The sequence below is a fragment of the Gallinula chloropus genome (genome assembly GCF_964237585.1).
Source record: "Gallinula chloropus genome assembly, chromosome: 23".
NCBI lineage: Eukaryota > Metazoa > Chordata > Aves > Gruiformes > Rallidae > Gallinula > Gallinula chloropus.
The window spans coordinates 6,358,371-6,381,347 of record NC_140108.1 but is presented as its reverse complement, the minus strand read 5'-3'; the positions used below and the strand labels follow the sequence as shown (position 1 = coordinate 6,381,347).

Sequence of the window (22,977 nt, the reverse complement as noted above, 5' to 3'; positions counted from 1 at the left end):
TGGAACAGAACCTGTGTCGGGTCACCACAGAGCCTTCCACCCTCACAGAGCAGCAGCTCACCCAGTTGTTTTCAGCAAGGAATTGTACTGAAGATGGAAACTTAAATCCCTCTCAAAAGCCTCATGTGCCACTATGAACAGGCAGCTTCTGGCTGTACAGATGTGCTCGAACCCCTGTCTATTTATTGCAAGGTGTTTCTGTGGTTTTACCTGTACAAACAGATTGTGCTTGTTCTGTTGCCTTTGTAAAAAGAAGTATTTTTTTAAGCCAAACTGTGGTTCTGTAAGAAGGGAATGTTTACATGTTCAAATTCTCAGTTGCTTTAAAAGGTACTTGGTTTTTTAAAGTCAAAAAATAATAAAAAGATGATTATTAGATCAATATCCAAACACTGCCAAAGACTTTCTGTGCTCCAGAGATAAACAAATCCAAACCATCAGTTTCCTCAAATTAACACACAACCTGATTCAGCTTTGACCCACTCATTAAGAAATCAATGCAAACCACCTTCAGAACCAGAAATTTATTGTAGCTTATAGACTTTCCAAACTGACCTGTTACCAATATACACACCCGAAAAGTTATACCCACAGCGGCTACAAACTGCATCAGGACGTTTACAACCTCTCAGTATAACTGTTAAGTCATGATCAGTTTTGGTCTAAAATACAGCAGCTACAGCAACAGTATATGGAAGGATAAGTCTTCTACACATTAACACAGGACAACTGTCAGACATAAGTTAAAAGTTTCCCAGTTTACTTAAAACTAGCAGTTATGTTACCACGTTAAGTAGTCAAAAACCGTTTCCCCAGTTTAGAAATCTAAAATTTTACATTAAAAAAAAAAAACCAACAAAACCCCAAAGCCAAAAACAACCCCCCAAAACAGTTAAGATACTTGTGTGGGTTCTCCTCCCTGCTTCCAGGTCCATCTACTATTGGAAAAGGCACTCCAGAGTCAAGCGTTACCCCAGGTAAAACCCACCGCTCCATCCCATCACCCACCTCCACAGGGCTGAGAAAAGGTCTGCTCTGAAAAATCCAAACTAGGGAAACATCTGGATCACCCTTTGTTTTTCCTCTCTTGGACTCAGGATGAATTACTCTGTGTCCCACCCTTTGGTTTGCTGGTGGCTCCTCCAGCACACTTGCCCCATGGAATGGTTCCCTGCTCACACCTCCATCCACACACTGTCTGGCCTGTGGCACAGGCAGGCTACAGCCAGCACCCCACCTGGAGCTTCACTTCCCGTGTTGAGGAGCAGACAGAGTCCTACTCTCCCAAGACAAGCAGAACAAGTTACCCTCTAATCCACCTCCAACTGCACAAACCAAGCAAGCAGATACCCATTCTTTACAGCTCTACATAAGCCCAGATGAAAGTCAAACACACAAGACCCGCCTCTCCACCACAGGGGTGTAACTTACTCATCATACCTTTCAGCTGCTCCTCTAGAGAAGTCCTCTGCAATTCCAAGTGAGAGCTTTGATCAGGAGCAACCACAACCATCTGGACTTGGAACACTACTACCACCATTCCCAAGGTTTTCTGGCTGGAGAGTTTATGCTCTAGTTGTCACCATCAGGAAAACACCATTGCTAAGTGTAAACAAAGGCTTAAAACACACCAAGAGCCTGAGTGACCTGTACAGGGGAGCTACAGGGAGGGAGGAGGAGTGTGGTTATCAGAAATGGTATCAGCTGTGCCCCAACCCCTCCCCCTGTCAAGGAAAACCCAAGATCCAAACCTGCCCAAGCCCCTGTGTGTGTGCAAGCTGGTGCACAGGTAACACAGGCTGTCAGCCACCACCACAACACTCACTCACCGAAAGGAACAATCCACCGCGTCCGGCAGCACGAGCAGACCTGACTGTGCCAGAGGCAGCCTGGCTGTAATGAGAAGGAGCTGCTGCAACACCCCACAGACACAGCACACCCATCACCCAACAGCCACCTAGTGTTTTTTTTACCCAATAACTTAAAAGCCCTTTTACCAAAGACTTGAAAAAAAAAATAAAAGAGAAGAAGAACAAAACCCAACCCCACGACTGTATTGCACAGGGCAGCTGAACCTCCCCAGAGGTTCCCAAAGCCTTTCCAGTATCTCACAAGCTCGTCTGGTCCCTCTGCAACAATAAAAGAGAGAAAAGAAAGAGGAAGGGAAGGAACCCAGAGCGGGGCGCTGAGCAGACATGGCAGTCAAGGCCAATGACACTGAAACATCTACACTAGATAACTGTGCCCGTGCTCCTGCTGCAGTAGTATGAGACTTGTAACATTTCATGCTTCATGATTTTTTTTTTGTTTACTTTAGCATGATTTAAAACCCCAATCCCTGTTTTCACTACCACAAATGACATAATTACATAATTCCAATGTATTTACAAAATATTAAAAAGTCTGTTAATCTTCTACATATTAACCTCATTCTGCCACTTTACACATGCACTAAATTTGGGGGGGGAGGGGAAAAGAGGGAGGGGAAGGAAATCAACAGGCTGAAATGAGCAGCTTTACCCTCTGCCAACAAGCAACCTTTCTGAAAGAGAAAAAAAAAGGAACAAAGCTAAGGTTGTTTCACTGAGCAAAAAATAATAAAGACAGTTCAGAAATTCATGTGCAACTAGAGATCTGGAGAGTCACTTAGCTGAGATGATGTGAAGAAAACAAAAGTGCAAGGTGGTTCCTCACATAGCATTAAAAAATATATATATAATCCAGTCATGGAGGCATGGCTGAAGGAGAAGAGGTGCTAGCTACAATTCTAGAACAGCATGGGGATCTAGCTGACAGAACACAAACACTGGGATGCCTGGGGGGGGGTGGATCTACTGGCCAGAATGATTTGTTGTTGTTGTTGTTGGTTTTTAAACACCATGAATCCTTGGTACCAATGGAGTGTGTTACAGCCGAGTCCTCTAGAGCGGAAACGTAAAGACAAAGGGAACAGCTCGAATCAATAGCTGAGGGTAGAGTCATCCCATTCCAGCTGTTGCTGTCTATTGACATTCTGTTGGTCCTCCTCCTGCTCACCCTCCTCCTCCTCACTGCTTTCAGACTCTGCACTGGTGATGTCGTCTTCTTCTCCATCTTCGCTTTCTTCTTCCTCTTCCTCCTCTTCCTCTTCGCTGCTGTGTTGGTCCTCGTAAGTCTGGGCAGACAGAAAGCAGCTGGTAGTATCACACTGGCTGAAATCCTTTTTACTCTGCTGAATCCAGGCAGCAGGACCTGCTACAGGTTCCCTACTGCTACAGGTTCCCTACTGCTTCTACGTGCCCCGCAGCAATCAGGCAACCAGTAAGGAAAAGCAGCTCTAACACCCCTGTCAGTCCTGACACTCCCAACAAACTCACTCCGTGTGTGATCCAGCACTGCAAATCCTGCTGGAAAAGGACCCTGCAGTAGGATCACACAAACAGCTCTAAGGTGGTAGATTTCTTGTTCCTGATTTTCTAAGAATTCAGGTGTCCAACACCCAGAAGGGCACACCATGAACATGGATGTTTCAACCATTCTTGCAGCTTCAGAAGCAAGCAGACCTCAGCAGGATGAACACCAGTGTGGGACACCAGCCTGTTACACACCACGACACCACAACCCACACGAGACCCCAGACAATTAAACCCATTAAAAATTCAGTTAGTGCCTCTACATTCTGTTCTGGCTCCACTAATCCACCCATGTCCAATCACACCCACAGCAGCTGGAGAAGAGCATTTACCTCCATGGGGTTCACAGTGATGGTCAAAGCAGAGTCATCCCAGTCCATCTCGTTCTCCTTCCCAGTGTCCTGGTCACGCATCGTCCGCTGGTGCGCGGCTCGGATCCGGAACACTCCCAAGATGATCATGAAAACCAGGAAGCTGACACAAACCACAATGACCACAGTGGCTGTGCTTGGGACAACTGCAAGAAGAAGTTCTGAGTGGGTACCTCTGAGTAACTCTTACACAAGAGGGCAACACCTTACACAAACGTTCTCTGGGGTTACACAGCAGCAGCTCAGCCAAAGCCACTCAACATTTGTCAGCTGGAGAGTAAGAAGTAAAACGAGGTGACATCTAACTGGAACAAGGACTGAGAAGCTGCCTAGATTAGTCCAAAACCCTGGTTTAAAGTCTGGGGGAAGAACCTCTCTGCAGCAAGAAGCCTCTGAGGTGTTTTAACACCAGAGAAAATCCAACTGAACAGCAGTGGCTGAGAATTCTTACCTGAAAATGGATGGGGGTTGGCCAAGTTGTGACCAGAGAGATCCACAAAGGTGTGGTGCACTGGATGAACGAACTGTGGCTGTGCAGCTATGTGATTAGCATGTTCCACTGGGTTAGCTGTGTGGATAACATTCACCTAGAAGAAGAGAAGATGTTCAACTCCAGAAATGCAACAGTTTACTTCTGAAGAGTAGGAAGAAACATTAAAAATTAGGTTTGCTTTTTATTTTTTTCTTAATTTTTATTTCCCAGAGCAGGCATCTAACCCTCCTTTCAGCAGAGCAACAGCTTGTCTCAAGGGACCATCAGCAGCTCCTCAGATGTTCCAACTCCTCATCACAAACTCTCCAGTTTCACAGCTCTCTGATCTGGTTCAGTTAGGCTGGCAGGTTTGGGTACAAACCCCAGCATTTCAGAACAAAACAAAGCTAGCACATGATTGAATTTGGGAGCCAGCCATTTCAACCCCAAAACAACAGGATACACAAAGATACAGAGCACATCAGGTACATTTTCTTTACCCCCATCTTTTCTTACTCCGCTGTGTATCTTCAGCCAACACTAAAGAACAAAACTCCATCCTACAGTCAAAGGCTCAAGAAAAAAAACCTATCATTTCATGTTTAACCCCCAGTTTGCAGAGCTGGCTTTCAGGTACAAGTGCAGGGCCATCATTTGCACAGTGTGTTGCACGTCTCCTCACCAAACAAGCAGTCCCTACACCCCTCCTGTGGCAGTGCCCCGCGGTACAGGGTACGTGGTTACTACAGAGTGGGGGCACAGCTGCAGCTCAAGTTCAGGAAGAGCCTGACTGGGGCTCACAGAACCTCCTCAGGAAACAAACCCACGTAAGGCCAAGGCTTCTGTTCCATTCCCCCAGCCCAACACACCCACCAACTCCTGGTAAACCCGAGTCACTTTTCTGTCACCCCTTTGGGTCAGCTTTAAAATGGGAGAACTCAGCTGACAGCTGAGAGATGGGACAGTCCCTCTCAATGCAAATCATTTCACCTGAAATTACAGCTCCCTTTATGTTTTCTTCTGCTGTACTTCCATGTATTTGACAGAGGTGTACTCAGCAATAACTGAGCTGGATCCTACTGCAGAGGAGATGCCACGCTGGCCTGTCTGCACTCCTACCTAAGCCCTTGGTATCAAGTGCTTTAAGCATCACACAAGCAAAACCATAAAGGACCCAGCACATGCAGCCTCCTACAGGTTATACAGGAAGGCCCCTCAAGTCTCCTGTTTATGAGTCAGTTTTTTGCTAAATACACCATCTTTCCAACTCAACCTTTTCACTTTCACACTCCCCTCAGCCTTAGGATTCCTTCTACAACACACCAGCTCCACCCTGTTTAAGCAGCCTTAGAACTGAAATGGAAGATTAAGAACACATTTATAAGTGAAGGACAGCCTGAAATGCCTGTTTCTACTTACTTACTAAATAAGTACACTAAAACTATTAAGTTCACCAAAAAGTAAGGACAAAACTCCACTGAAGCCACAACTCCCACCCTGTTCTGCCAGCCCCAGAGCAGCTCCCATACCTCCACTTTAAACTCGTTGCTGACGTAGCGCCCGTTGAGCTCAGAACAGACTAACTTGAACTTTCTGTCAAAGAGGGAAACAGTGTGCCAGTTCCTGTAGCGTATCAGATGCAGAACTTCTTCATAACTAGCCATAGTATCAACCCCTGTGGGGAGAAACAAGGAAATTGATTACTTTGCAAGAGACTAGTGCAGTATCATCTGCTCAAGGAGTACTGCTCACTTTCTTCAGCAAGTTTTCTTGGCTGACAGATTTTTTCAGTCAGTACAAGGAAGGTCAGTCCAGAGAGACAGACACACAGCTATGTGGCTCCACTGGAACACCACAGACTGAGTTTGTGATCAAATCCTAGATCCTGTTAGGTCTTTTCAGGGATTTTGGAAGCCTTTACTCTGAATACATAACATGTTCTGGATATAAAGCACACAGGAATGATGTGTGCTCCTTGGCAATGGATTATCTGTGCGAGGAACAAGCCTGTTCTGGGGCAAAGGGTACATCATTTCCAGGGGTAACCTGCCATTTGGGACAGGAGAGAACAGAAAGGGGGTTCTAAAGGATGTATTTTCTGGAATCACAGCCTCCCACAAAATACTCCTAACACCCCTGGGCTTGAAATTCTTGTAATCATATGGTGCTACAAACCATCCTCCAGTTCCCCCTGCCTTCAGACCCTTCCCACAGGAAGCACAGGAGCAGTAACCCTTACCTGTGATTATCATGCCCAGGTTGGAACTGCTCATCTCGATGCCCTTCTGCTGCAACCGTGTCATGTCAATCTCCAGGCTTTCCTGGTCCTGATTCAGTTCCTCTCCCAGCACTGTCACCTCACAGGTATCCAGGTTATGCATGATCTCTTCAGATACCAACGACTCTTGCACTAAAAAGCAGAGTGAGAGCCAAAGAGGTAAGCAGAAACCAAGGGTAAGGAGACAAGAGCCCCAGAGCTATAAATGTCACATGAAAACTCTGCCTCCAGAAAAAAAAAACCACTATGATGTGGGCCTGAAGAGCCAAGTGTTCATGGAATTATGATTGAAACCCCAGGCAAAATACACACAAGGGGTATTTACATGTAGGTAACAGCCTGGGTTTACCATTTCCAGGCAAGTTTTTGTCAGCCTAGAGCAGAGTGTCTGCACCTGTGCCTTCTCACACAAGATACACACCCTTCTTTTCCTCTACTACATCCTCTGTTAGAGGAGAAAGCCAGGTTTTTGCAAGAGGAAGATCCTTCCCCATGGTGGTTGGACAGGGTGAGGACAGACAGGAGTCTCAATCAGAAAGGGGTGTTACCTGTAGGATCCTCATCTCCATCTCCCTCCGGCTCCACCTCCCGTGTAATGGTGCTTATGATGCGAAGCTCAGGGAAGAGGGAAACCCCTTCAGCGCTCTCAAACTCTGAGGCAGAGCGTGCAAAGTGGTTGATGCCACTCAGGCTGATTTTCGGTTCCTCTGGTTGCAAGACCATGACATACCCCTCCACAGAAGGAACGGAGACACAGGCCTCGTCGTTGAAGCACCTACGAGACACAGCAGCAGTCTGGCACAGCTCTTTGCAAGGGAGGACTAATTATGCAGAGTAATTGCTTTATCCATTTTTTAAAAGCTCTTTCTCAAGCCCAGGAGTCTTAGATAAATTCATCAACTGCGTTACGAAGTGAGAATTCCCCACCAAGGGAACAATCTTAAAATTAATTTTTACTTCCCATTCACATCTGGCCCCATTTTCTGTGCTGTGAGTAACAGCCAGAGATGGCACCTTGAATGAAGGCTGTGATACTGGAGACATACTCACAGCACACCCTACCAACAAGTTCCTCCCTACCTTACACACTCCTTACTTAGCCCTGGGGGCTGAGAGAGACAATGGGATCCTGGGGGGCATCAGGAGGAGTGTGGCCAGCAGGTCACAGGAGGGGATCCTCCCCCTCTGCTCTGCCCTGGTCAGGCCCCACCTGGAGTGTTGTGTCCAGTTCTGGGCTCCCTGGGATAAAAAGGACAGGGATCTCCTGGAGAGAGTCCAGAGGGGCTAGAGAGATGATGAAGGGCCTGGAGCATCTCCCCTATGAGGAAAGGCTGAGTGAGCTGGGGCTGTTCAGCCTTTAGAAGACTAAGGGGGGACCTTATTCACGTTTATAAATATCTTAACTATGGGATGCAGGGGGAATGGGCAGCCCCTTTTCAGTGTCTGTGGGGACAGGACAAGGGGCAATGGCTGCAAGTTGGAGCACAGGGAGTTCCACACCAACATGGGGAAGAACTTCTTCCCAGTGAGGGTGAGGGAGCCCTGGGACAGGCTGCCCAGGGGGTGTGGAGTCTCCATCTCTGGAGAGATTCCAGCCCTGTCTGGATGCCGCCCTGTGCGCCTATCCTAGGGACCCTGCTTGGGCAGCAGGGCAGCACAGGGGGGGCTGCAGCAGGGCAGCACGGGGGGGGCTGCAGCAGGGCAGCACAGGGGGGGCTGCAGCAGGGCAGCACAGGGGGGGCTGCAGCAGGGCAGCACAGGGGGGGCTGCAGCAGGGCAGCACAGGGGGGGCTGCAGCAGGGCAGCACAGGGGGGGCTGCAGCAGGGCAGCACAGGGGGGGCTGCAGCAGGGCAGCACAGGGGGGGCTGCAGCAGGGCAGCACAGGGGGGGCTGCAGCAGGGCAGCACAGGGGGGGCTGCAGCAGGGCAGCACAGGGGGGGCTGCAGCAGGGCAGCACAGGGGGGGCTGCAGCAGGGCAGCACAGGGAGGGGGGGCTGCAGCAGGGCAGCACACGGACGTACTTGACGACGCTGGTGATTTTAAGCCTGCGAATTCCAGGAGTTGGGAACTGGCGGGAGTTCAGGTAGGAGATGTGCTGCATGGCCTTGTCCACCCTCTCAATATCATCCCCTTCCACGGTCAGTGTGGACTGGCTGGGGTTCATGTGGATCTGAGAGAGGGGAAAGAAGAAAAACAAAGAGGTTAATACAGTAACCTGATCGGGTAATTAGAACTGGGACCCAGCACTGACGAGCACTAGGATAATTACATCTGTATTCAAAGCAGCAAAGCCATTATTCACTGCCCTTGTAGCATAGTTTGACTTCCCTGTTCACTTCCTTATTCCAGCCAAATATATTGAGTGTTTCATTCTTTAGGAAAACATCCAGGCACTGAGCACAGCGCTGAGGGGAAGACTCTAGCCATGTCAAAGAGCGACAGCTCATGTAAAGGAGAAATTCACTGTCCACAGAACCTTGCTGCTGAAAGGTGGCACACAGGTCAGTCTGTCTGCTCAGCTCCTAGTTAAGAACACATTTTATTACATAGAAGGTATTACTTATACTTGCTCTGGTGAAACAGAGGTTTGCAGGTTTGGAATTTCTCATCCAAGACTTGAAAGAGAACACAGTAACTTTCTCTTCAACTCAGCCAAGACCATGTCTATGCAAGAAACATCTCCTGGTTTTCATGTCCTTTCAATGCAAAACATCACAGCACGTTACCTTGTTCTATTAGGGGAATCAACTTTTTAGAAGGGTAGATAATGGCAGGACAAGGCGGATGGAGTGAAGATAAAGGAGGGGTTGGAACTCTGTGATCCTTGGGGTCCCTTCCAACCCAGACCAGTCTGTGATCCTATGATTTGGGACACCACCACTAACATTGTTTGGAAAAACCCAAAGCTATTACCAGCAAAACACTGTACATACTCCCCTTTAACTCACACATGACTTTACCTTCACGCCTTTGCCAACACCATCAGCCATCTGCAGATCCAGTCCCTCTTTGCAGGTATACAGGCAATCTATCACTTTCTTGTTCTCCAGTTTACCAGAACGGATCATCAAGCCTGCCAGATTGCCTCTGAAAAACTGAGCCATGCGGAGTTCCCCACCTTCATGAAGGGAAGAAGGGGAAAAACAATCATAAATCTTTGGGTGTTTTGATACTTTTCACTTTTTTTTTTTCTTTTCTAACCCAACAGATAACGCCTTCCAGCACCACAAAGTTACTATCCACATGCAGGTTAGTTTTTAATCCATTCTGGGTGTTAACCTGGTGATTATGCTCAAGCATAAAGAATGAAGAACAGTTCACCATGCGCGTGGCAGCGCGGCCACCTCGAACTGTCAAACTGAGAAGCTGCTGTTTCCGTAACAAACACTTCCAGAGAAATGGCCCCTGCAGCGAGGTGGTGTTCTTCAGAAATGAGAGACACAGCCAGTGAGATGAGCTATGACACCCACATCTTGGTGGTGGGTTAACACCTCCTACTAGTTGGCTCTCGAGATGGGCAGTGGCCAGCGGGGTCAAGACAACGGCATCCTTCCTCTAGATGTGGGGTACCTACAGCTAAACCCATCCCTGCAGGGTCTCTACATGCACAGGATGGAAAGAAGCTACACAAAATGGTTCAGTTCATTCTGACAAGGGTGTGGGAAGGGCAAATTGCTCCCCACTGAAGGCACTGCCTTCTCTGTGTGGACTTGAGCAAGTGGTTTAAATTCAGGTAACTCCTTTTCAGGTATCAGGGTTGAGGCTGGTGAATTGCAACCCAATACGCCCCTTATTGCTTAGATTTTCTGAAGATGACATCACAGCCATCACCTATTCCTTATCTTGATAACTAACAGGGGTCAGATAACACCACCTGGAATTTTTTATTTCTAGGTCATCACTTACTAAGCTACCAGGTTTCTAGACAAATGGCTAAGCTTGATTTAAAGACTGGAAGTGATAGAAGGTCCCTGGCATAGTTTTATATAATTTTCAGTGGTGAATTTTCCTCCTACAAATTATATAACGTCCAGTTTAGATTCATGGCCAAATTAAAATGTGATATACAGATAGAAACCTCTTGTCAGTTCTATCTAGACCAGGAGTCCTTACACCTTACAGGAAGAGTACAAATCCTCAGTATACTCTCAGAAGTATGGCTGGTTTTAAGTATCTCAACTTAAATACCCAAACTTGAGTATCTCAACTCCATACCCAAATTCCAAGCTATCACTAAGAATTTCTAATCCAATAAAACCCCGTGGCCAACCTGAAATACTTGGTAGCCAAAGCTATTACACCCATTTGCTAGAATTAGAAACTTTATAGTAACTGATGATCAAGCAGGCATCCACTATAATGTATAGGATAATGTAAAGGCAACCTGATTAAAATACCAATTTGGTCAGCTACCTGACTTCCAGAGGTCCTTCCCAACCTACTGAGTAATCCTATGCCACACACACATACCTACAGAGACATTTATAGTGGATGAGGCACATTTCTCTTAACAAACCTGGATGAAAGAAATTAACAGCTGATTTTTTAACATCAGCAGCTTATTTTACACCACTTCACTGCAATCAGAGTGGCTGCAGATTTGTACATGGATGTGTGTTTGGGTGCAACAATGAAAATAAAAACACCCCCTCCCCCAAAAAAAAACCAACCCAAAAGAAAGCAAAACAAAAAAAAAAAATCAGCTGATGAAGCTCTGGAAATAGAAGCACAATGAAGAAACAAGCCTAGGAGAGGATTATGTGAAGGTCAATGGCCCCAGTGCAATGCCTGCATGTCATGCTGTGTGCGAGATGAAGCAATGTCTTGGCTTAAAAATGAAATAAAACAGTAGGGGAAAAAAACTCCAGCAACCTGCAGAGGCCTCGGGCACAGTTTCATTGTCATTTTCATTTCCTGTATATTCTGTAGAAAAGGAAGACAAAGAATGGGACAACAGGGAAAGGACCAAGCAGTTATAATTTGGCAAGTTCTCTTATCACAGAAAAGACACGGCAGCGCAAGAGCCTGCTCACGCTCAACCCAGCTTCTTGAGGTCTCTGAACCACTAGTAGCTGCAATGCAGAGAAGAGGCACTACTATGCAGTTACAAGAACCTAATACATTTGTCACCAGGCACCCAGAGAGCCCCACACACAGCCTGTGTCAGAGCAATCCTGCCGGGGAACACTTTTAACCACAGAAACCCAATCTGGCACAACCCGTTGTCAGTAACCAGACCCGGGTCTGTCAGCTGCCTCAGTCTCTCCTCTCCCAGGTACTACAGGGCAATGAAGGTGAGACCCAGCCTGTACCAGCAAATCACCAAAAGGTATTCAATGCTGAGCAAAAGGAGCCACTGCCAACTGTGGTATGGTAATAGCATCGTATGTGTTCAGCCATTTATCGAGTGGACTCACCAAAAATGAACACCAGGAGAAGAGAGAACTGTTTGGAAAGCAGTAAAACCTCTCTGTCCTCAGAGGTGAGCTGTCTGTGTAAGTGACAGGTGATGGGATGAGGGGAATGGGCTCAAGCTGTGCCAGGGCAGGGTCAGATCAGACATGAGGGAAATGTTCTTCCCCCAAAGGGCTATCAGGGCCTGGCACAAACTGCCCAGGGAGGGGCTGAGTCACCGACCCTCGGGGTGTTTAACAGCAGGTAGATGAGGTGCTCAGGGATCTGGTTTAGCACAGGACAGGGACGGTTGGACTCAATGATCTCAAAGGTCTTCTCCAACCTAGGGATTCTATGGTAACTTAGAGCAGCCTGATTTATTTTAAAATCTTGGTAAGACAAAGAGGATGGCCTTGAGCACTACCATCACTCCTCTGCCATGCTTTTGCCCTGTGCTCTAATACCCTGAAAATCAGGCTTTTTTAAGTGGAATTTTTCAAAGGTAGTGCCTCAAGGTCTTGTATTCCAGACTTTTAACATTCCTATTTTTCATCCTGCTGTCATTAACAAGGAAATTAACGTTGGAAGGAATTAAGGAATCATATAATGATGCCAATATAAAAGCACAGGAGTTTTTAAACTGAATGTCTTTGTCCGGATGCAGAACATATACAGAAGCCCTTATACAATCCATATGCTTAGCTGGAAGCTTCCAAGCTCCTGTTTCTTGAAAACGAGCCATTATAGCTCCCCATGAGCTGGAAGAGATTGTTGGAAAGTCCCAAACAGAATGAGATTAATTATGGAGAAAAACAATTAATTGACTCAAAGGAAGGGCCAAGAGACTGAATTCAGAACTGAAAGAACATTCATGGTGAAAGACAGCCCACTCCTCACAAAACAGTACATCTGACAGAGAGGGTGTTTTGATATTTGAACCCTCACTCACACTTCAGGGTTTCAGAGCTCATGGAGAAGAGAGACACAGCAAGACAGAAGATCATTAGTTTGATTAACATGTCTCAGAGCTTCTCATTTGTCATTCATTCACGAGCTCCTTTGCAAACTCCAGTCTATGTTTGAACTACAGTGACACATGAGTGATTTAAGACTGGTTTATCTCTGACCAAAACCATCAGCTTTATACCAGCTGGGGGGGATTTAATCAGCAAGCAAACATTTTGGTTCAGGACTGCAAAGCAAGAACTTCATGACAAAGCTCTCTGGTCATCAGCCTCCACATTCAGATGTGTTCTTCTTTTTCTCCAGCTCCGAAGAGGAGGTTTCACAAATATTAAAGCACAAGGACCAGCACTTTACAGCTTGCAGAACAGTGTGTTTTTAAGCCACAGTCTGTGTGCAACAAATCAGACGCTTTCTGTGTTTATTTTTAAAAGCAGAAATGGTAAAATACCCAAAGGCAGCATCACTGTGTTGCTCAGCTGAATAATCTGCCGGTCATGCTTCCGCTTACGAGAACACTTATTGCTCCAAAACTGCTTTTCAACCTGGTTGAAATGTAAGTGTTCTGCTTAGTAATCCGAAGCATCCGATGTACCCTTGCAACTGCTCTCAAAAATAAGCTCTCTCTATTCCCATGGTTACCACAAAGATCAGTTCTGTGGAATGCTGCTTGGTGAGGAGCCCCGTGTGTCACACGCACCTGCGGCCAGCGAGCACAAACACCCACGGAAAAAATGACTAGAAGGGGAAATGTGTGATACTAGGGAGGAGCAAAAATAACCTGAAAATGACAAAACAAGTCCCCTCTCATGCAGCTACAAGCTCTGTTACGCACTTCTAGGCTAACCACAAAGATTTGGCAGGGGTTTGGACCCGATGATCTCTCAAGGTGCCTTCCAACCCCTATGATTCTGCGACTTCATTAAAAAAAAGTAAGTTTAATTAAAAGTATTAATGAATTGCAAAGAGTTACCTTGCCAGCATGCTCCAACTACGAGCTGTGTTTCTATCTTTGAAGGATGAAGAGGGTAATCCTCAGTCACAGGGAAAGGATCGTACGAAACACCATCCACATACAGAGTCACCGCAGGAAATTCGACATTGAGGACATAGTGATGCCACTCTTTGTCACACACCTGAGTAAAGAAAGGGTGAAAGATTCCACATCAATTGTCTGCTTTTAATTAGGGTTGAATGACTGCTCTGATGCACGTTCTGCAGATGCACGCACGCAGACGTACTGACAACCTACAAGCCTGTGTAGACATACTTTACGTTCACACACATGGCATGCATCTGAAGAGAGCAAACCAACTGTCAGAGGTTTATAAATAGCTTCTTTTCTTCCACTGCCAATAAACTGCATGTATTTCCGTTCCTTTAATTGTTACATTATCTACTAACAGCATATTTTAATTTGAGAATACCTACATGGAAGCACGTTCTGAAACGCTGTCCTAATGCAACATGACTTGACAAAAGGAGGTGTATTTGCTGAGAGGGATTTTTTAGACCATTTTGAATAGAAAAAAAAAGCCATCCACAACAGAATTAATTACAGTGAAAATTGGTTAGGTTTTGGAAACTAATGATCCTTCCCAAAGTCCATATACGGGCATTTTACCATTAGAACAGCATACGTTATATAGAGAGAACACAGTTAGGTATGGTAGTAACTCATTGTTTAGCTAAGTGGCAAAACAAACCTGGAATAGTAATTAAAAGCACCTTTATAAATTTACAGACATACAGGGTTACTTTATCACTCAAATCCAGAGGGCTGGGAAAGCCCACAAAATATCTGATCCCTTCTGTCTCACTCTTTGTGACCATGAACATGAATTGACAGAACAAAGTTCTGCAGGTCTTGGGGAAGATCAGGTACCACAGCCTTCGCTGCAAATCCAAAATAATTAAGAATACACAACTGGAAGAACAGAGAGAGCCAATTCCTCTCTCTAAATAGGGAGCAGAAAGTACCTGCATCCCTCTGAGGCCTATTAACTCTTATTTTTGTGGAGTAAAATCTAATTAAGCAAACTGATTCATAGCTGCTGCTCACCATGTGTAAAAAGCCACAGTTTTTACTGCAGCGTGGAAAAGGATTAAGCTAAGTTCTTCTGTTATCTCACAACACTTGGATCTGCAAAAATGCTGCAAGCTCAGGAGTACCTGGATGGCATAAACAAATGAATAGTCCTGTTTTCTCACACATTATGTTGTTTTGTAGTGGATTTAGTGAGGGTAATTGACATCGCAGCTGAAGGACTGATGTATTTTACTACCTTTCCAGGCAACAGCTTGTACTTTACTCATGAGTATCCCACTGGGTTTAATGAAACCATTAAAGCAGGATTTTATATCCAAGGTGTAAAGGTATAGTTGGATCTACCTCTGACACTTGATCACAAACAAAGTAAGTACCGTTGGGTTCTATAAAACAAGACATCGGGAGCCTGGAGTTGCAAGAAGGGGGTATTAGTAACTACACTGTCAGGGAGTTTAGTCTCTGATGGTTTCCACTGCACTCTAACATCCTACCAACCCTCCTTCCAACCTCACCTGATTGAGTTTCCAGTGGAATTCAGCAGGTTTGTATGTTTTTCCCTCGGAAGGTTCTTGGCGGAAGAGGAACACAAGCCGGCAGTTGTGCACGTAGAGCGTGTAGTGATGCCGGTTCATATCTGCACCAGAGTGTTAGTTAACATCATTAGTTACCACTATGATTTAGTTACCATTATTTTCTGTAAACCTTAGGAACTCCTGAAAATTCACCTGTTGTGCAACCTCATACATAAATCCCCAAGTAAGTGCTAGGGAGAAAGAAAGGTAGAAGTGAATCAGGCATGTTCAGAGGGATGAGAAATGTTTGTAGTAGCAGGGCAAACATTCCTGAGCAACCCATGAGTAATACACTAACAACCAGACATGTCTATCTCCAAATCCAATCTAAACCCAGGCACAGGACTGAAGACTTACAGAGATAAACTTGTCAGCAGGAAGAAAAAAAATAAGAGAAGCTCTATTTGCAAATAGAAGAGCTTTGTTGTTACAAATGAGTAGCTTCTACTGCTTCTAATTACTGTTTTGGAACAGGAACACATGATGCCAGGTGGACATGCTTCCCTAAGAGAAAACTACACAGCTGCAGCTCTGAAGGATTTAAGGTTTAAAGTAAATACAGAGGTGAGATGCTAGAGAAACAGACCAGAGGAAGGAAAAGAAACACTTTACATCATCCATGCCACAGCATGGATGAGTCAAGGAAGGAGGGAACAAAGTACCAGAATCACATCAATCTTCCAGCCTGCCAGCATTAAATCTGACCGTATCACTCCAGCACAACACATTCTAAACTGCCCCCCTCCAACAAACCTAGTTCCTGTCTTTCAATACCATGTAAGGTACCAGTGAAATAAAGGGAAATCAGATTTATACTACTAAAAACCTCCTGTCACAAAAGTGATATACCCAGGTCAAAGCAAGGAATAGAAAAGGAGAACTTGTTTTGAAGGTGCATTAAATCAGGAAAAGCTGGGCTTAAATTTGCCTTTTTTCTCCAGTTCACTTGTTTCCATGAACCCAAAGTTTTGGGATTTGATTTTCAGAAATAGGTGAAGGTAGGGAAAAAGAGTATTTGTGCCTGGTTCTGAATGACAGTCCCTTTTCTCCTGTTCAGTTAAATGCTTTTAGGATATTACAAGTATCATGAAGTCCTCCTTATTTTCAAATAAAATTTCCTTAAGGGTTCAGGCTGCTGTGTTTGCTCTGTGTTCACAGACTCATAGAATAGCTTGGCTTGGAAGGGACCTTAAAGGCCATCTAGTTCCATGTAGTTTCCTTTGAAAAGCTTGGCACCATTTTAAGTGAAGTCCAATACACTGAACAAATCCACTGCTCCAGCAAACAAAGGCATGAATTCTTTTACCCCCATTAGACAGCAATTATGGCAACAGGGTTATCAGATTTCCTTCTATTAATAGCATCTTCAAAATGTTTGTGTCTGTTATGTTTGCAGAGACTGGAATTATTCACAGGGTGGAAAAAATAACTTCATTGCTGGAGAAAGAGAAATGATCTCCTCCTAGAAAAAAAGATACAGTATGAAATGCTGCCACTAAATCTGATATAGGGATCAATGATCTTAGGCAGCATCGAGGGAATAGATTAAAGCTAATGGAGGGGAGGTTTAAATTGGATATTAGGGGGAAGCTTTTTACAGAGAGAGTGGTGAGGGGCTGGAACAGGCTGCCCAGAGAGGGGGTGGGTGCCCCGTCCCTGGGGGTGTTCAAGGCCAGGTTGGATGGGGCCCTGAGCAACCTTGTGTAGCTCCAGGCTGGAGGTTGGTGTCCCTGCCTGTGGCAGGGGCTTGGAGCTCTGTGATCCTTGGGGTCCCTTCCAACCCAGACTAGTCTGGGATTCTGTGATCGAGAATAAGGCTGAGATGCAAAATCAAGATTTAATAGCTGGAGTAAGTCATCTACTGTGGTAAAAAGAAATGTGTGATACAAATTGAAGTAGAATTTGGGAAACAGGCCTGGCTAGTCTGAAACTAGACAGTGTAAGGCCACACCTCTGGAGGTAAGCACAATGAAGAGAGACTGTGACAGACTGTTTCATCTCACATCCAAGAAAACCTAACCTAGAGAGAAAGCAACCACTGCCCCAGCAAATCAAAACAACAAACCACCCCCAAGGCAGAGCATTTACATCTGAAGCAGTGACAAACCTGTCTTGTCCGAGTTGCAGAGGATTGTCTCCTTCTCTTTGGTTCCAGGCCCGTGCCTCATCCACACTGAAATCACGAAGGGCTCTTTCAGATTGACTGTGACAACACCATCTGGGATCTTCACAGCTTGCGTGCCGTTGAATTCAAAGACCTGGTCACTGTCGTGCCCGTTGTCAGTAGGAAGCCCCACTGTCCAGTTCGCAGCGCTGCTCGGCGGGGGAAGCAGCTCGGCTGTGCCAGAAGCAGCACCTGCAATACAAACACTCCAGTGAACACATGGAGGAACTGAAAAGATCACCACCACTTTCAAACCAAACTGGTTTTACCAAGTGTGAGTTTTTCAGCACCATCCATCAGGATTATGCTCTACCAACAGACATCAGGGAATTCTCCTTTTAAAGAACTCAGCACCAGTAACAGGTATCTAAACACAATGACTAGACCTCTAAGAACACAATGACTTCCATAAATTTAACTACTGGGCAGACAACTAATCCCACTGTATTTTTTTTTGCTTACTACACCTCTACAGCTGTAGAACCTTATTCTGCCTCCATTTCAAGAACCATGACATTAATTCCACTTGTCCCTGAGGTCCACAAACAGGATACCTTTCTCTTGACACTACACCAGCTGCAAGACTAAAACCTGTCCAGCTAAGGAGGGCTGCAGAGCCATCCCCTCCCAGATCACTGCCTAGTAACGTCATGACCAGGAGCAATGATACCCAGCAGACACTCAGCCTGCTGTTTCTTCCCCACTTCATGCCTAAATCATTAATGACACAGTGACCTTAGCCAGGGAAAGCTTAGGAATTGCCTGGATTACACTAGATAAAGGGTGCTCTTTATCCCTAGGGCAAGCAAAGTATAAATTTAATGATACAATTATGGTTTTTTTTTGTTTTTACATCCCATCCTTCACACCCACCATGCTTCAGAAAAACAGAGCAGCCCTTCCACGTACCTAACTTCATTTCAACTTTCTGAACTGGAATTTCACGTGAGGGAAATTATTAATCTATATAAGCTAGTGGAGAGGAAGGAAGAGATTCTTCACTGCCTTAAAGAATTATTTTGAAAGTTGCCTTTAGCCAATTTCATGCTTTTTAACTGCCTGCTAGGCAAAAAGCTGTAGGAAACTATATACAAACAGAGACCATGTCCACTCTATGATATGTGGGCTAACATAATATTCAGAGAAAAACTAACATGCATGAGAGACTACTTTATCCTAACAAAAGCATCCTTACCACAGAGTCTGTGAATGGATTTCTCAGAGTAGGTGTCTCTGTCACAGCCTTTACCAATGTGGTTTGTTTCTAGTTCAACCGTTGCCTGAATAGAGGTTATGGGCTCATCACACGTCTCCAAACGCATACTGGGGAAGAGAGCTAAGGAACCAGTACCAGGCTCATACTCTATTCTTTTGCTCCAACCTGTGTATTTATCCAAAGAAACAAATATTTAAGAAAAAAAAAAATCACATTTAAGCAAAGGCACTGGCAAACACTGAATGCAGATAGGAAGGAGACCAAACTAACCTTGCCAGCCAGGCTTGCACGTAGGCTTAATGCTAATTTTAACCAACACATCCTCAGCAGCTCTCTTCTTCCCACAGTCATACGCTGTTACTGTCAGTTTATACTGATGTTCTTTAACATAGTTTAACTTTTCAGTGTTTTTTATATAACCTGACAGGGGGAGAAGAAAAGAAGCACCAATCAGATGTCAGTATCTACTCATTTCTCAGGGTCACTGCTGCATTAATTGCACCCAGGTACCAAGACTCTAACAGACACACCAGCAAGTGAATTAGCCCTTCAGTATTTCAGTTCTCAATGCCAGACATCAGGCCCAGATCCTTAAAAATTGTGGAAATCCAGAGTGAGCACACACATACACACAACAGCAGGCAGATACTTATCAGGCTCATAACAGTGTATCACAGCACTCAAAATGGAACTATTCAAATGTGGCAACTGAGATTTCAATTGTCTGGCATGTGCCAGGATTCTCTAACTTTATTTAAATTCACACACCCATGAAAATTATCCAATGGCAACGTGGATCCCCCCCAGAGCTCACACTAAAGCCCACTAAAAACTGCCTCACTTGGCTCAATCAGCTCGTTTGAACCCCTAGAAGTAGCACACAGGTTCTGAAACATCCACAGATTGCCGGCAGAAAAGACCTAAACCAAATCACTGCACTTCAAAACCTATAACCATGCTACAGGAATCTCTGGAGTCACACAGGAACACCTCAAACAGGAAAAGCATGCACATGGAACCCCATTTGTGAAAGCTAATTAGCAAAATGTTTCCCAATACAGAATAGGAAACTACAGGAGGGGAAAAAGCTTACCAAGACCTGGTTTAAAACATAACCCAGCTCCAATATTTTCTTTATTTTGGAAAGAATTTTGCAAGAGACAACACACATGCACCAGACCATCTGCTCCTTACATCATCAGATGGTACCAGTGTTGAAAGGCATCTCACTTTGCATTCTCAATTCCAAGTGGTCCACTTAACTAGGTTGTAGGGAAGGGTTAGAAAAGGGTCGCTGCAGTTTCATGCTGACCAGTCTGAAGTCCTATTGTTAGGGACAGCAGATTATAGTAATTCCTACTCCACCTTGCATCATTTTCTTACCATCTTTGTCAATAGCAAAAGGAACATCCGGAGTTACGATTTCATAGCTGCAGATCTGGCTGAACTGAGGGGAACAATCTGCATCCACTGCTTCCACCTTGAGGATGTTGTCATACCTCTTCCCTTCGATAACCGTGGCCTTGTACGACTTCTCTTTGAACACAGGAGCGTACTCATTAACATCATTCACCTGAATGTGCACTGTTGCTCTGGAAATAAAACAGAAAAAAATCAGCTTCCAGCAGCCTGCAAACCTCCCATCCCTGCAAGGAGCCTGACAGAGCAGCTCCCTCTTTTCACAGCCATCAGAATTTCCACTCCCAGGAAGACGTGACTGACAGTTCAATTAGTCATCAATCTCAATCACCTTAACTAGGAAAGCAGTGGAGATTTTCCCAGTGTGTTGCTATATAATTCAGTGCAGTTCTAGGTTATTGCTTACTATTGCTGATTTGCAAATAAAACTCAACCCCTTGCACTGCACCGACTGAATTGCTGCTATTCCACAGAAATACAACAAAATACAGCTGTGACAAGAGGCTTTGACTTCTGTTAAAGCAGTGCAGTTCCTCCCTGCTGTCAGAGTATTTGATATAAACACACAATTCCACAGAATCACTGAATTGTAGGGGTTGGAAGGGACCTTCAGAAATCATCGGGTCCAACCCCCAAAGTTTTACTTCATGTGAACAAGAACTACAGTTAAGACTGGTTGTAGACTAAGAGCTCAGTCGGATGTGTCTGATGAGCTTTTTTTCCTCTGGTAATAAAGTTCTGAGCTGCATAAGGCAATGAAAACTGGCTTATTGTTAGGATGTAGGAGGAAAAGATCAGCCAGTTTAAATGGAAGAGTCACAGAAGCAGAAGATACACTTCAACACACCACATAGCTCGCTGGTATACACAGCACAGGAAAGTAATGCTGTTCCTGTCAGTGGCCAACAAGGAAAGTGAATACTGAAAAGTAGCTGGAATGGAAATCAATAAAGAATTTGATCATTACAGCCCTTCCACAAAAGCAGAAGTTTTCTAATGCTGGGGGAAAAAAAACAATCTTTAAGGTTTTATTTTATGCCTTCTGCACCAAACATGCTTTGTGATCCTGAATCCCAAGAGCTGAGCTCCAAGCTGGTTTAAAGCCACAAAACCAGAACACAGCCAGGCACGGGGCAGGGGAGTTTCACCAGTGGTTTGTAAAGTGCAGGACTTGGAAACCCATCCCAGAGTGATGGGTTTCCAAGAAAAGAAAAGAAGGGAAAAGAAGAGCTACAAAGCACACTGCCAGAGCTGGTCATTGTGCAGCTGTGAATTTGGCTAACTGGAGTTTTTCCTAGACCCACCAGAAGGAAGTTTCTGTCTCAATTAACCAACACAGGCAGGAATACACAGGCAAGTTGTAGAGCGTGGAGAAGGAACCACACACTATCAAACTGCACAAAGACTGCAGTTCCAGCCAACCCAACAAAACATTTGTTGCCATCTTTCTCTTTGAAAGCTGTCTTCAAAAGACCAACTGAATATCAAACAGAGTTTAAGGGCATATCTACTTTCCCTAAGCATAAGCCTTAAGGAGATAACTTTCTGCTGCCTATCTGAAGCATGCACTATAGAGTAACAAGGCTGTAATTTGTCACCAAGATGACTGCTGCTTGTCTACTCCTCATCTTATTTATGCTCCTCTTTGCTTCACACAAATAGCAATCTTCCAGATGCTCTGCAGATGTTTACATCAGGGTGTTACACAGTTGTTTTCAAGTGGATTTTCTAGAGAGCATTTTGCATTGTGGTTTTTCTTGAGATAAAGATTATCTCAAGATCGCTTTGTTCTCATTCTTTAATCTAGGCAAAGATGAACCTTATGCTAATTAATCCTGCTTTTCTTGCTGAGGCTGTTTGGAAACAACAGCCACATGGATTCTTTTCCATTTTGTCAAGATGAGGTACTCAGGGATCTGGTTTAGCACAGGATGGGAACTGTTGGACCTGATGATCTTAAAGGTCTTTTCCAACCTTGTGATTCTGTGATTCTTGAACCAGGTTTGTTTGTTTTAGAAAATTAAATCTGAGACCAAGTCCAGGTTTGGCAGCCCAGGCAAACGCTTGGTATCAACTCAAGCCAGGTTTTAACTCTTATCAACAGGTTTCCCTGCTTCTATCCCCACACTGTGGTTCTAATGTGAATTCAGAGACATCAAGGGATAGAGCAGCATCATTTAGAAGAGATGTCAAAACAGTTCATTTTCATTTTGCTGCTATTTCTAGTCCCATTACATGAAAGTCTCCCAGTATTAACACTCTAAACACACAGCCCATAAATCACCACGAGCAGGAGACGGCTCGAAACCAAACTTCCCCTCAGCCCACCACAGATTTACTCACTTGTGGGATTTCTTTGCGTTGGCTCCATCTGGTCCCTTTCCACAGTCATAGGCCTGTATGGTGAAGGTGTAGTCCTTCTGCAGCTCACAGTCAAGCTTTTCCTTAGAGCGTATTATTCCCTCCCCAGTGGATTTATCCACTACCACTGCTTCAAAGGGAACATTTTGCCCGTGAATTTTAAATCCACAAATCTCACCTATAGATTCAAAGTAAAAGAGGTTAGAGGAGGTCAAAATTAAACTTTAAAAAAAAACCAAAACAAACCAAAAAACAACAATATGACGAAATATTTTTGCAGCCAAGGGTTTGTGAGGGTCTGTGGACAAAGCAAAGAGCACTGTG

At 44.8% G+C, this 22,977-nt stretch overlaps 1 protein-coding gene across 1 annotated transcript in view; it reads right to left on the bottom strand.

Annotated features, from left to right (window-relative positions):
• Positions 1 to 2,917: 2,917 nt before the first annotated feature.
• Positions 2,918 to 22,977, bottom strand: part of CLSTN1 (calsyntenin 1) — a gene marked incomplete at its 5' end in the record, with an annotated part of 37,998 nt that continues 17,938 nt past the window's right edge. The window contains 16 exon segments of the mRNA XM_084274777.1: positions 2,918 to 3,154; positions 3,725 to 3,909; positions 4,215 to 4,350; positions 5,765 to 5,910; positions 6,475 to 6,645; positions 7,062 to 7,288; positions 8,536 to 8,684; positions 9,475 to 9,632; positions 11,387 to 11,437; positions 13,845 to 14,007; positions 15,434 to 15,555; positions 17,601 to 17,849; positions 18,853 to 19,038; positions 19,144 to 19,293; positions 20,257 to 20,465; positions 22,636 to 22,831. Of these exon segments, the coding sequence (XP_084130903.1) occupies positions 2,960 to 3,154; positions 3,725 to 3,909; positions 4,215 to 4,350; positions 5,765 to 5,910; positions 6,475 to 6,645; positions 7,062 to 7,288; positions 8,536 to 8,684; positions 9,475 to 9,632; positions 11,387 to 11,437; positions 13,845 to 14,007; positions 15,434 to 15,555; positions 17,601 to 17,849; positions 18,853 to 19,038; positions 19,144 to 19,293; positions 20,257 to 20,465; positions 22,636 to 22,831 (2,693 nt within the window). The 3' untranslated portion in view covers positions 2,918 to 2,959.